Here is a 15,498-nt window from a genome sequence, read left to right on the forward strand (position 1 = left end):
GGCTTTCCTGGATATAATTATCCATAGCCGTGGTTTCTGGCCCGGAGAGGGCATATAATCTCCCTTTAGGTAAAGTGGCCCCGGGAACTAAATCTATAGCGCAGTCATAGGACCGATGGGGAGGCAGAACGTCCGCATTTCCCTTGGAGAACACATCAGCAAAATCCTGATATTCCAGAGGAATAAGTTCTGGGGTAACTGCCGCAACCCGGACAGGATGGGAAATACACTCCTTAACACAAAAAGGACCCCATTGGGAAATCTCCCCAGACCGCCAATCTATGATGGGATTATGAAAGGCAAGCCAGGGGTGACCCAAAACTACTGGAACTGCCGGACAATGTGTAAGGTAAAATTCTATTTCTTCTGAATGTAGGGCCCCCACTGTCAGCAATACTGGAGGTGTGCGGTGAGTAATAACCCCATTGGAAAGCGCACCCCCATCCAAGCCGTGCATGGTGATACGTCTATCTAAGGGTATCAGTGGAACGCCTAAGCTAATCCATAAAATTTCCTGCAGCTCCACTGTCGACGAAGGCCGACACCAACGAACTGAGGCTGCCAAAGGAAATCTTTACCGGAACTAATAGAGAATTATTAGAGGAGATTAACTGCAGACCCGAGTGAACCCCCTCACAATTCACTTGGTCAGAGCGTTTCCCGGCTTGTTCGGGCAGTTACGTGCGATATGTCCCTTACCACCACAATATAAACAAAGACCAGAACTTAACCTTCTGGTTCTTTCCTCTGGGGACAGCCGGGAGAGACCCATTTGCATGGGCTCCTCGACGTCCTCAGGAAAAGTATATACACATGGATTAGGCCTAAAAGTTGTTCCTCTTTCAGCCCTCCGCTCTCGGAGACGACGATCAATTTTAATAGCGAGCTCCATGAGTTTGTCTAGAGTCTCAGGAGCGGGGTACTGAAGGAGACTGTCTTTAATCACTTCCGACAGACCGAGGCGAAACTGACTGCGCAAGGCCGGGTCATTCCAGCCACAGTCGTTCGACCAACGGCGAAATTCGGTACAATACACCTCTGCTGGATTTTTGCCTTGTTTAAGGGCACGTAGGTGACTCTCAGCTGATGCTTCTCTATCTGGGTCGTCATATAAGAGGCCTAAGGATTTAAAAAAGGCGTCTACTGATAACAAAGCAGCATCATCCGCTCTTAGCCCAAACGCCCAGGTCTGTGGATCACCCTGAAGTAGAGACATCACAATCCCGACCCGCTGAGACTCAGTACCAGAGGAACGGGGCCTTAAACGAAAATAAAGCTTACAAGCTTCCTTAAAATTAAAAAAATCTTTTCGGTTACCCGAAAAACGGTCAGGTAAATGCATCTTTGGTTCTGGAACCATACTCGGGGAGGCTCGCAAAAGATCTTCCTGCGATCTCACCCGAAGAATAAGGTCCTGAACCATCTGAGTTAATTCCTGTATTTGGTTAACCAAAAGCTGACTGGGGTTTGGCCCTAAACCTGCCGGATTCATGAGGCCGAATTTCTAGGCCCACCAATACAACGGAAAAAATTAAACCCCCTTTTTTTTTTTTTGTGGGCCAGTGATAATGTTACGATCCTGATGCTCAGGACAGGGGAGATCTTATGTAGTGAGTCCTGAGCACCAAGACGGAATGCTGGGATTGGGAAATGGGAAGGAAATAGCCCCTAGCACCCTACCTCCGTTGTCTTACCCGTGTTATCAATTCACGCCTGAACGACTATGGTTTCTTGGGCCCATGGCAGCCGCGTTTGAAGGGCGTATTAGGTCTGCCCAACTCCGATGCCCCCTCAGGTCTTAAAGAGAGACAAGGCGTGAACTGAGACAGGGTAATAACAAGGGGTCCTCTAACTGAAACAACCACGCTAAGGGCTATAAACTACCTAAAAACTAAACGTATGTGCGGCACGCCGCCAAAGGAAAAGATCTACAAAGAAACCACTGTCCACTTCCCTACACGGCACCGCCGAGTTCCGGGGAGGACAGTGAAAGCGGAAACCTCCGCAAATGCACCAATTCACAGTAAAGTAAACACTAAGCAGCATAGGCCGCAACACGCAGCAGAAGCCGCTACTCACGAAACCGGGTGAGAACCCCAGATGACAAACAGGTTCGCAAGGACTAGAAGGATTCCCAGGACCGGCTTTGGACCTCCAAAGTACCAAAGGGCAGGGAGCAAGATCCACCAAACACGGCTGACAGGAACAGAGTTCTGCAAGGCAGGAACAGCATACAAGAAGCTATCACCGGCGGGGCTGCAGTGTGCTGGCTCACATAAAAAGGCCCTGCTGGCCAATAACAGGAGGGCCATCAGGACCAGCCCCCAGACCCTAATTACTAGTTGCCGTGCAGCTGCCCTGCTGCACGAGCAACCTAATTAACTATTCTTAGCAACGGGGAACGCGGTCCACCTGTGGTGTCCCCGTTGCTATGCACCCGGCGGCCCTGCATGCACGGCGTCCTGCGTTGCCAGGGACCCGGCGGCTAACGTGCGCACGGCGTCCTGGCATTGCTAGGCGCCGTGCGGGGGACAGGGAAGGAGAGAGGCGCGGCGGCCGTGACCGCTGCTCAGTCAGGGCACGGCCGAAGACCGCCGCGCCTAACAGGAAGGAGGTGACGGCGAAACATTATCACCGTATCTGGAGGAGATATGTATCTTGGTGTAAAGCCAAGAATGCTCCTACGGAAGATTTTCACCTGGGTCGTTTTCTCCACTTTCTGCAGACAGGAGTGGATATGGGCCTAAAGTTCGGCTCTATTAAGTAGTGATGTGCACCGGAATTTTTTTGGGTTTTGGTTTTGGGTTCGGTTCCGCGGCCGTGTTTTGGATTCGGACGCGTTTTGGCAAAACCTTACCGAAAAATTTTTGTCCGGATTCGGGTGTGTTTTGGATTCGGGTGTTTTTTTCAAAAAACCCTCAAAAACAGCTTAAATCATAGAATTTGGGGGTCATTTTGATACCATAGTATTATTAACCTCTATAACCATAATTTCCACTCATTTTCAGTCTATTCTGAACACCTCACAATATTATTTTTAGTCCTAAAATTTGCACCGAGGTCGCTGGATGGCTAAGCTAAGCGACCCAAGTGGCCGACACAAACACCTGGCCCATCTAGGAGTGGCACTGCAGTGTCAGGCAGGATGGCACTTCCAAAAAATTGTCCCCAAACAGCACATGATGCAAAGAAAAAAAAGAGGCGCACCAAGGTCGCTGTGTGACTAAGCTAAGCGACCCAAGTGGCCGACACAAACACCGGGCCCATCTAGGAGTGGCACTGCAGTGTCAGACAGGATGGCACTTCAAAAAAATAGTCCCCAAATAGCACATGATGCAAAGAAAAAAAGAGGCGCAATGAGGTAGCTGTGTGACTAAGCTAAGCGACCCAAGTGGCCGACACAAACACCTGGCCCATCTAGGAGTGGCACTGCAGTGTCAGACAGGATGGCACTTCAAAAAAATAGTCCCCAAACAGCACATGATGCAAAGAAAAAAAGAGGCGCACCAAGGTGGCTGTGTGACTAAGCTAAGCGACACAAGTGGCCGACACAAACACCTGGCCCATCTAGGAGTGGCATTGCAGTGTCAGGCAGGATGGCCCTTCAAAAAAATACTCCCCAAACAGCACATGATGCAAAGAAAAAAAGAGGCGCACCAAGGTCGCTGTGTGACTAAGCTAAGCGACACAAGTGGCCGACACAAACACCTGGCCCATCTAGGAGTGGCACTGCAGTGTCAATCAAGACAGGATGGCCCTTCAAAAAAATACTCCCCAAACAGCACATGATGCAAAGAAAAAAAGAGGCGCACCAAGGTGGCTGTGTGACTAAGCTAAGCGACACAAGTGGCCGACACAAACACCTGGCCCATCTAGGAGTGGCACTGCAGTGTCAATCAAGACAGGATGGCCCTTCCAAAAAATACTCCCCAAACAGCACATGATGCAAAGAAAAAAAGAGGCGCACCAAGGTCGCTGTGTGACTAAGCTAAGCGACACAAGTGGCCGACACAAACACCTGGCCCATCTAGGAGTGGCACTGCAGTGTCAATCAAGACAGGATGGCCCTTCAAAAAAATACTCCCCAAACAGCACATGATGCAAAGAAAAAAAGAGGCGCACCAAGGTGGCTGTTTGTGTCGGCCACAATCTTATTGGCTCACTGATGTCACGTGTTTTGGATAGCCTATAAGATTCGGTTTTGAGAACCGAGTAAAACCGAGTAAAACCGAATCCGCTCATCACCTTTTACCCACGTTTTCATTCCATCGTTTTTTTTGTTGAAAAGTCACGCAACCTTGACCCAAGTCCTGTGAATCTGCATTTCTAAATGGATCTCCTATTTCTTGGTGCACATATTCACATGTTGTATGCACGTTTTATGGGGGTCATTCCGAGTTGTTCGCTCGTTATTTTTTTGTCGCAACGGAGCGATTAGTCGCTCATGCGCAATGTCCGCAGTGCGACTGCGCCAAGTAAATTTGCTATGCAGTTAGGTATTTTACTCACGGCATTACAAGGTTTTTTCTTCGTTCTGGTGATCGTAATGTGATTGACAGGAAGTGGGTGTTTCTGGGCGGAATCTGGCCGTTTTATGGGTGTGTGCGAAAAAACGCTACCATTTCTGGGAAAAACGCGGGAGTGGCTGGAGAAACGGAGGAGTGTCTGGCCGAACGCTGGGTGTGTTTGTGACGTCAAACCAGGAACGAAACTGACTGAACTGATTGCAGTTGCCGAGTAAGTGTGGAGCTACTCAGAAACTGCTAAGAAGTGTCTATTCGCAATTTTGCTAATCTTTCGTTCGCAATTTTGATAAGCTAAGATTCACTCCCAGTAGGCGTCGGCTTAGCGTGTGCAAAGCTGCTAAAAGCAGCTTGCGAGCGAACAACTCGGAATGAGGGCCTATGATGCTAATTTGCTTTCACAAACTTGCTATTAATTGAATTGACCCCCAAAAGCTCTAAGAGATGTGCCAAATAACAAACAAATAACAACTATTGCAGCATCTCTCTGTAGATAACCTGCTGAAACATGTCAGGATCTTTTTGTGTCTCTTAAGAAGTCAACATCCAGCTTCCCTTGATTCAGCGTATAATTGTGGGTGTAATATTTTATGCTGTTCTGCTCACAGTCCATTCTTGTTATATGATTTCAGAGATTTCCAATGGTCTTCACACCTTCCAGTCAGTGGAGAACTGAATGAAGATACAATACATCAGATGCATTTGCCAAGATGTGGTATGAAGGATGTTCGTCAAACAAATTGGCTGCTAGACAGTCCTCTTTATACAAATCACCGCAGGAAGCGATACACAATGAAAAGTAAGTGAGACCTTATGTTTCAGCTTTACTCCGCAATTAAGGCTAACCTAAATTCTCTGAAAGCATATACTTTATTGTAAAATAATCTCCAACTGAAATTAAGTAAAATCAGTAAATACTGTAATTCTGCACATTATTAAGGACGGGAAGATGTATGTACTAAGACTTTAGATTCTCTTTAAATGTCTTGAACAACTGCAACATTAAACCTCTCGCCCAAAATCTCGTTTGACAGATATCTATCTTAAAATACTGGGAGCCAGATGTACTAAGCCTTGAAAAGTGATACAGTGGAGGGAGATAAAATACCAACCAATCAACTCTTAACTAGAGATGAGCGGGTTCGGTTTCTCTGAAACCGAACCCGCACGAACTTCATGTTTTTTTTACGGGTCCGAGCAGACTCGGATCCTCCCGCCTTGCTCGGTTAACCCGAGCGCGCCCGAACGTCATCATGACGCTGTCGGATTCTCGCGAGACTCGGATTCTATATAAGGAGCCGCGCGTCGCCGCCATTTTCACACGTGCATTGAGATTGATAGGGAGAGGACGTGGCTGGCGTCCTCTCCATTAGAAATTAGATTAGAAGAGAGAGAGAGATTGTGCAGAGTCAGACAGAGTTTACCACAGTGACCAGTGCAGTTGTTGTTAGTTAACTTTTATTTATTTTAATATAATATATCCGTTCTCTGCTATATCCGTTCTCTGCCTGAAAAAAAACGATACACAGCAGCAGCCAGTCACACAGTGTGACTCAGTCTGTGTGCACTCAGCTCAGCCCAGTGTGCTGCACATCAATGTATAAAAGGCAAAGCTTATAATAATTGTGGGGGAGACTGGGGAGCACTGCAGGTTGTTATAGCAGGAGCCCCCAGGAGTACATAATATTATATTAATTTAAAATTAAACAGTGCACACTTTTGCTGCAGGAGTGCCACTGCCAGTGTGACTAGTGGTGACCAGTGCCTGACCACCAGTATAGTAGTATATTGTTGTATGTATTGTATACTATCTCTTTATCAACCAGTCTATATTAGCAGCAGACACAGTACAGTGCGGTAGTTCACGGCTGTGGCTACCTCTGTGTCGGCAGTCGGAACTCGGCAGGCAGTCCGTCCATCCATAATTGTATTACAATATATACCACCTAACCGTGGTATTTTTTTTTCTTTCTTTATACCGTCGTCATAGTGTCATACTAGTTGTTACGAGTATACTACTATCTCTTTATCAACCAGTGTACAGTGCGGTAGTTCACGGCTGTGGCTACCTCTGTGTCGGCAGTCGGCAGGCAGTCCGTCCATCCATAATTGTATTATTATTATAATATATACCACCTAACCGTGGTTTTTTTTTCATTCTTTATACCGTCATAGTGTCATACTAGTTGTTACGAGTATACTACTATCTCTTTATCAACCAGTGTACAGTGCGGTAGTTCACGGCTGTGGCTACCTCTGTGTCGGCAGTCGGCAGGCAGTCCGTCCATCCATAATTGTATTATTATTATAATATATACCACCTAACCGTGGTTTTTTTTTCATTCTTTATACCGTCGTCATAGTGTCATACTAGTTGTTACGAGTATACTACTATCTCTTTATCAACCAGTGTACAGTGCGGTAGTTCACGGCTGTGGCTACCTCTGTGTCGGCAGTCGGCAGGCAGTCCGTCCATCCATAATTGTATTATTATTATAATATATACCACCTAACTGTGGTATTTTTTTTTCTTTCTTTATACCGTCGTCATAGTGTCATACTAGTTGTTACGAGTATACTACTATCTCTTTATCAACCAGTGTACAGTGCGGTAGTTCACGGCTGTGGCTACCTCTGTGTCGGCAGTCGGCAGGCAGTCCGTCCATCCATAATTGTATTATTATTATAATATATACCACCTAACTGTGGTATTTTTTTTTCTTTCTTTATACCGTCGTCATAGTGTCATACTAGTTGTTACGAGTATACTACTATCTCTTTATCAACCAGTGTACAGTGCGGTAGTTCACGGCTGTGGCTACCTCTGTGTCGGCAGTCGGCAGGCAGTCCGTCCATCCATAATTGTATTATTATTATAATATATACCACCTAACCGTGGTTTTTTTTTCATTCTTTATACCGTCGTCATAGTGTCATACTAGTTGTTACGAGTATACTACTATCTCTTTATCAACCAGTGTACAGTGCGGTAGTTCACGGCTGTGGCTACCTCTGTGTCGGCAGTCGGCAGGCAGTCCGTCCATCCATAATTGTATTATTATTATTATAATATATACCACCTAACTGTGGTATTTTTTTTTCTTTCTTTATACCGTCGTCATAGTGTCATACTAGTTGTTACGAGTATACTACTATCTCTTTATCAACCAGTGTACAGTGCGGTAGTTCACGGCTGTGGCTACCTCTGTGTCGGCAGTCGGCAGGCAGTCCGTCCATCCATAATTGTATTATTATTATAATATATACCACCTAACCGTGGTTTTTTTTTCATTCTTTATACCGTCGTCATAGTGTCATACTAGTTGTTACGAGTATACTACTATCTCTTTATCAACCAGTGTACAGTGCGGTAGTTCACGGCTGTGGCTACCTCTGTGTCGGCACTCGGCAGGCAGTCCGTCCATCCATAATTGTATTATTATTATAATATATACCACCTAACCGTGGTTTTTTTTTCATTCTTTATACCGTCGTCATAGTGTCATACTAGTTGTTACGAGTATACTACTATCTCTTTATCAACCAGTGTACAGTGCGGTAGTTCACGGCTGTGGCTACCTCTGTGTCGGCAGTCGGCAGGCAGTCCGTCCATCCATAATTGTATTATTATTATAATATATACCACCTAACTGTGGTATTTTTTTTTCTTTCTTTATACCGTCGTCATAGTGTCATACTAGTTGTTACGAGTATACTACTATCTCTTTATCAACCAGTGTACAGTGCGGTAGTTCACGGCTGTGGCTACCTCTGTGTCGGCAGTCGGCAGGCAGTCCGTCCATCCATAATTGTATTATTATTATAATATATACCACCTAACCGTGGTTTTTTTATACCACCTAACCGTGGCAGTCCGTCCATAATTGTATACTAGTATCCAATCCATCCATCTCCATTGTTTACCTGAGGTGCCTTTTAGTTCTGCCTATAAAATATGGAGAACAAAAAAGTTGAGGTTCCAAAATTAGGGAAAGATCAAGATCCACTTCCACCTCGTGCTGAAGCTGCTGCCACTAGTCATGGCCGAGACGATGAAATGCCAGCAACGTCGTCTGCCAAGGCCGATGCCCAATGTCATAGTACAGAGCATGTCAAATCCAAAACACCAAATATCAGAAAAAAAAGGACTCCAAAACCTAAAATAAAATTGTCGGAGGAGAAGCGTAAACTTGCCAATATGCCATTTACCACACGGAGTGGCAAGGAACGGCTGAGGCCCTGGCCTATGTTCATGGCTAGTGGTTCAGCTTCACATGAGGATGGAAGCACTCAGCCTCTCGCTAGAAAACTGAAAAGACTCAAGCTGGCAAAAGCACCGCAAAGAACTGTGCGTTCTTTGAAATCCCAAATCCACAAGGAGAGTCCAATTGTGTCGTTTGCGATGCCTGACCTTCCCAACACTGGACGTGAAGAGCATGCGCCTTCCACTATTTGCATGCCCCCTGCAAGTGCTGGAAGGAGCACCCGCAGTCCAGTTCCTGATAGTCAGATTGAAGATGTCAGTGTTGAAGTACACCAGGATGAGGAGGATATGGGTGTTGCTGGCGCTGGGGAGGAAATTGACCAGGAGGATTCTGATGGTGAGGTGGTTTGTTTAAGTCAGGCACCCGGGGAGACACCTGTTGTCCGTGGGAGGAATATGGCCGTTGACATGCCAGGTGAAAATACCAAAAAAATCAGCTCTTCGGTGTGGAGGTATTTCACCAGAAATGCGGACAACAGGTGTCAAGCCGTGTGTTCCCTTTGTCAAGCTGTAATAAGTAGGGGTAAGGACGTTAACCACCTCGGAACATCCTCCCTTATACGTCACCTGCAGCGCATTCATAATAAGTCAGTGACAAGTTCAAAAACTTTGGGTGACAGCGGAAGCAGTCCACTGACCAGTAAATCCCTTCCTCTTGTAACCAAGCTCACGCAAACCACCCCACCAACTCCCTCAGTGTCAATTTCCTCCTTCCCCAGGAATGCCAATAGTCCTGCAGGCCATGTCACTGGCAAGTCTGACGAGTCCTCTCCTGCCTGTGATTCCTCCGATGCATCCTTGCGTGTAACGCCTACTGCTGCTGGCGCTGCTGTTGTTGCCGCTGGGAGTCGATGGTCATCCCAGAGGGGAAGTCGTAAGCCCACTTGTACTACTTCCAGTAAGCAATTGACTGTTCAACAGTCCTTTGCGAGGAAGATGAAATATCACAGCAGTCATCCTACTGCAAAGCGGATAACTGAGTCCTTGACAACTATGTTGGTGTTAGACGTGCGTCCGGTATCCGCCGTTAGTTCACAGGGAACTAGACAATTTATTGAGGCAGTGTGCCCCCGTTACCAAATACCATCTAGGTTCCACTTCTCTAGGCAGGCGATACCGAGAATGTACACGGACGTCAGAAAAAGACTCACCAGTGTCCTAAAAAATGCAGTTGTACCCAATGTCCACTTAACCACGGACATGTGGACAAGTGGAGCAGGGCAGGGTCAGGACTATATGACTGTGACAGCCCACTGGGTAGATGTATGGACTCCCGCCGCAAGAACAGCAGCGGCGGCACCAGTAGCAGCATCTCGCAAACGCCAACTCTTTCCTAGGCAGGCTACGCTTTGTATCACCGCTTTCCAGAATACGCACACAGCTGAAAACCTCTTACGGCAACTGAGGAAGATCATCGCGGAATGGCTTACCCCAATTGGACTCTCCTGTGGATTTGTGGCATCGGACAACGCCAGCAATATTGTGTGTGCATTAAATATGGGCAAATTCCAGCACGTCCCATGTTTTGCACATACCTTGAATTTGGTGGTGCAGAATTTTTTAAAAAACGACAGGGGCGTGCAAGAGATGCTGTCGGTGGCCAGAAAAATTGCGGGACACTTTCGGCGTACAGGCACCACGTACAGAAGACTGGAGCACCACCAAAAACTACTGAACCTGCCCTGCCATCATCTGAAGCAAGAAGTGGTAACGAGGTGGAATTCAACCCTCTATATGCTTCAGAGGTTGGAGGAGCAGCAAAAGGCCATTCAAGCCTATACAATTGAGCACGATATAGGAGATGGAATGCACCTGTCTCAAGTGCAGTGGAGAATGATTTCAACGTTGTGCAAGGTTCTGATGCCCTTTGAACTTGCCACACGTGAAGTCAGTTCAGACACTGCCAGCCTGAGTCAGGTCATTCCCCTCATCAGGCTTTTGCAGAAGAAGCTGGAGGCATTGAAGAAGGAGCTAAAAGGGAGCGATTCCGCTAGGCATGTGGGACTTGTGGATGCAGCCCTTAATTCGCTTAACAAGGATTCACGGGTGGTCAATCTGTTGAAATCAGAGCACTACATTTTGGCCACCGTGCTCGATCCTAGATTTAAAGCCTACCTTGGATCTCTCTTTCCGGCAGACACAGGTCTGCTGGGGTTGAAAGACCTGCTGGTGACAAAATTGTCAAGTCAAGCGGAACGCGACCTGTCAACATCTCCTCCTTCACATTCTCCCGCAACTGGGGGTGCGAGGAAAAGGCTCAGAATTCCGAGCCCACCCGCTGGCCGTGATGCAGGGCAGTCTGGAGCGACTGCTGATGCTGACATCTGGTCCGGACTGAAGGACCTGACAACGATTACGGACATGTCGTCTACTGTCACTGCATATGATTCTCTCAACATTGATAGAATGGTGGAGGATTATATGAGTGACCGCATCCAAGTAGGCACGTCACACAGTCCGTACTTATACTGGCAGGAAAAAGAGGCAATTTGGAGGCCCTTGCACAAACTGGCTTTATTCTACCTAAGTTGCCCTCCCACAAGTGTGTACTCCGAAAGAGTGTTTAGTGCCGCCGCTCACCTTGTCAGCAATCGGCGTACGAGGTTACATCCAGAAAATGTGGAGAAGATGATGTTCATTAAAATGAATTATAATCAATTCCTCCGCGGAGACATTGACCAGCAGCAATTGCCTCCACAAAGTACACAGGGAGCTGAGATGGTGGATTCCAGTGGGGACGAATTGATAATCTGTGAGGAGGGGGATGTACACGGTGATATATCGGAGGGTGAAGATGAGGTGGACATCTTGCCTCTGTAGAGCCAGTTTGTGCAAGGAGAGATTAATTGCTTCTTTTTTGGGGGGGGTCCAAACCAACCCGTCATATCAGTCACAGTCGTGTGGCAGACCCTGTCACTGAAATGATGGGTTGGTTAAAGTGTGCATGTCCTGTTTTGTTTATACAACATAAGGGTGGGTGGGAGGGCCCAAGGATAATTCCATCTTGCACCTCTTTTTTCTTTTCTTTTTCTTTGCATCATGTGCTGATTGGGGAGGGTTTTTTGGAAGGGACATCCTGCGTGACACTGCAGTGCCACTCCTAGATGGGCCCGGTGTTTGTGTCGGCCACTAGGGTCGCTTATCTTTCTCACACAGTCAGCTACCTCATTGCGCCTCTTTTTTTCTTTGCGTCATGTGCTGTTTGGGGAGGGTTTTTTGGAAGGGACATCCTGCGTGACACTGCAGTGCCACTCCTAGATGGGCCCGGTGTTTGTGTCGGCCACTAGGGTCGCTTATCTTACTCACACAGCGACCTCGGTGCAAATTTTAGGACTAAAAATAATATTGTGAGGTGTGATGTGTTCAGAATAGGCTGAAAATGAGTGTAAATTATGTTTTTTGAGGTTAATAATACTTTGGGATCAAAATTACCCCCAAATTCTATGATTTAAGCTGTTTTTTAGGGTTTTTTGAAAAAAACACCCGAATCCAAAACACACCCGAATCCGACAAAAAAAATTCGGTGAGGTTTTGCCAAAACGCGGTCGAACCCAAAACACGGCCGCGGAACCGAACCCAAAACCAAAACACAAAACCCGAAAAATTTCAGGCGCTCATCTCTACTCTTAACTGTCATTTTTTTTAAATACAGCATGTAACATGGCAGTTTCTCTTCCCTGCCGCTGCTAACACTCTCTATCTGACTGGTTGCATCCCATGCGACCAGGTCAGATAGAGCACTTGCTGGTGTGGTCGCATCTGATGCGACCATGCCAGGCAAGTGGTTAAGGATGTTTTTGAGATCTCACAAACAAGCACCATTTTAGTTGTTTATTAGGGGTCATCTCTTGGACTGAATGATAAAAATAAAGTTGCTTCCTTGTGGAAACAGGTATAGTACAGTGGCAGATTATAATTTGCACTGATTGGGGGTACAATGGAGCCTAGATACCTACCTCATAGTTGTACAGGTATATATGTGCTGGAGCAAGCAGCTCATTGTGACAAGTGTATTGGTAGCAGCATTTGTATTCCAGTGTCCCAACTCAATGAGTAATAAACTTGATCAGGCATACGCATTAGTAGATTCCATAACTTGGGGTGAGTACATTGCATAAGTACCACCCAAGATTCATAATTTGCCAATTTTAGTGTGAAACATTGCATGTGCCATCTGCATCCACTTTCAGTTTGAAGCAGATAATCTAAATGAATGGTTCGTAACATATGCAGCAAAGTGCATTAAAAATAGGGATACTATCAATTAACATTTGGTATAATCACTGGTAAGTATTTGTGCACCAGACAAGGACTGAGGAGCCGCCCTGACTGACTGCCGGCTATGCTAGACAATTATATTGCTTTTGGGAAGTCACGCAGCTGGCTCCCTGCTCCCCATCTGACCGCAACATTCTGGAGAGCGCTCTACCGGAAATCTGAGCTTTTCAACACAATGAGATCACCCTCTTCAAGGCTTAGTACATCTCCACTAAAGGAGAGCAGTGGCGACAGAGTGTAGGCATACTGACGGGGGGGGGGGGGGCCACCGCCAGACCACACACACACAGCTAGGGGATAGATAGCACAGTACAGAAGCTGATGGTTTGTGTGATCACCGTAGCAACGTTCAGCATACACTCAGGAGGGAGACTAAAAACAAAGCTGGTTGTATATTAATGAGGGAGAGACTGACTCCATAGCTGAGTGTACACTAGGAGAGGGAGACTCCCACCACACACATCAGAGACACATCAAAGAAGGTAGAGACTCACTGCAGAGCAGAGTGCACACGAAGGAGATGGAGAAAAAGAAGATAGTTGGGAGGATGAGGGAAAGAGAGATGGAAGGATGAAACAGAGGAGAGAGAGAGAGATAGGAGTAAGAGAAATGGGAGGAGAGAGATTGATGGGTGTAGGGGTGGGGATAGAAGGAAGAACTAAAGATGGGGAGAAATATGGGAAAGTAGTGGAAGAGCCCCAAACTGTGGACACAATAGACTAGCAAGCTGGCCAATGGCTGGTCCAAAATGCATTCTAGTTTTTAATAATGTTTTGTTTTATTTGAAAATATAATTCCATAATTTCAGATGTTTTTCCTTATCTTTATATATTTTAGATGTGGCTTTACTTTATAAACCACAAGAGGGTTATTTAGGAAATCTGGGCTACACCAATTTATTAGTTGTCACTCTTATATTAATGGTAAAATCTCTTATTTCATCATTATTTTTAAGAACCAAAAATAAAGAAACTGTCATAATGAAGTGTGTTTTCTGTGAAGTTATTGTCCTTGTAGCATGTCCGCTTTGAATGACCTTCATGCTCTACATGAAAAACTCTGTATTTCCGTCTTTGGTGACCTTTAGTCCGTTTCAAGAATTCCTTTCTTTTTCCCTTTGCCATTTGTCTCCATGTAAAAAAAGAGCCAGAAATCCCTAATTGTGGATCTCGTCAGTTTACATCACATTCATGCGAGCAGAACACAGGACCAATTAATTCACCAGTCTTCCCTCAGTAAATAATGGCTTACACAGTTTCCTCCGATATAAGAAATACTGTTACTGTTTAAATTAATTCAGACTGTATGTTCTGTTCTTCAATTACAGTAATTAGTTACAGTCCAATCTCTCATTAAAGTAAAACTAAAGAGTCTTGATATGATTTTTCACATATTATCTTAGTCTTTAAACCATCTGTTTACTAGATTGGAATTATAGGTAAGGAAAATTATAATCGTGTCATTTGCTTTACTATCCTGGTGAATTCATACTTTATACTTTTACAATACAATACAGTAAAACTGCTTTATGTAAGGTACAACCTCGAGAAAGTGTAAGCTTTCTATTTATACATGACTTGTTTCCACGGTCTGTAGGTGCATATTACATACAACCTACAAACCCGCTACCATTGTATTGGAACCAGTATTATTTGTAGACCTACTGGACTAACTATAGGGCATATTTGTTAATATAGTGATAAATGTGCTGAAACGTAATATTCCTATTTGCAGCGAGATTATTTATCATTACCCTCAACAATGCCCTCATTCAGGTGTGGACCGAGTAGCGGCTTATGCAGCAAAGTACCAATGCTCGGTACTTTGTGCATGTGCCGGTCCCGTACATGTGCAATACAGGTCTGCAACGTCTGTTTCACTACGGCATCAGTCAGTATTTGACAGTCTGATGCTGTATGGGGGATGGGAAGGGTGACGATGACCTCTGTTTCTCCAAACAAAGGCATGTCGCCGCCGTTGTAGGTGGAAGACAAGGCCAGGATCTCCGTCAGAGGCCGGAGATTTTGTAGACTCTAGGTAGGACTTGTGGTGGCCGGCTTGCCCGACCACATGGTGCACGCAGCCATCAGTTGATGTTGGAGATGATCAGATACTGCGTCCTTGTTCAGTCCAGATCAGTAATTCAGCAGAAGGTGTGACACCTCCTGCTGCATTACCATATTAAAGCTATCGCTGCTGCTTCCATGTAAGCAGCAGTGATAGCAACTCCAACCACATCTGAATGAGGTCCAATAATAGTAGCACCAAAAGTCACAAATGCAGAAATTCAGTCCAACCAATGTTAACACATGCTATCTACCCTTTGAGGGCCGAAGGAGGCAAAAAGATCCAAATGGACTCCTTTTTGGACTCTGTACCCTCTTACCTTAAGTTGGTGTGAACTAAAGATGGCATTAGTTCCCACAGTCAATC

The 15,498-nt window shown here is 45.7% G+C and overlaps 1 protein-coding gene across 1 annotated transcript in view; it reads left to right on the plus strand.

Moving 5' to 3' along the window:
* The window catches only part of MMP28 (matrix metallopeptidase 28), a 117,288-nt gene that overhangs the window by 62,773 nt on the left and 39,017 nt on the right, over positions 1-15,498 (plus strand). The window contains exon 3 of the mRNA XM_063953984.1: positions 5,156-5,322. Within this exon, the coding sequence (XP_063810054.1) occupies positions 5,156-5,322 (167 nt within the window). The remainder of the gene's footprint in view (positions 1-5,155; positions 5,323-15,498) is intronic.

This window comes from Pseudophryne corroboree, chromosome 2 (assembly GCF_028390025.1).
Source record: "Pseudophryne corroboree isolate aPseCor3 chromosome 2, aPseCor3.hap2, whole genome shotgun sequence".
NCBI lineage: Eukaryota > Metazoa > Chordata > Amphibia > Anura > Myobatrachidae > Pseudophryne > Pseudophryne corroboree.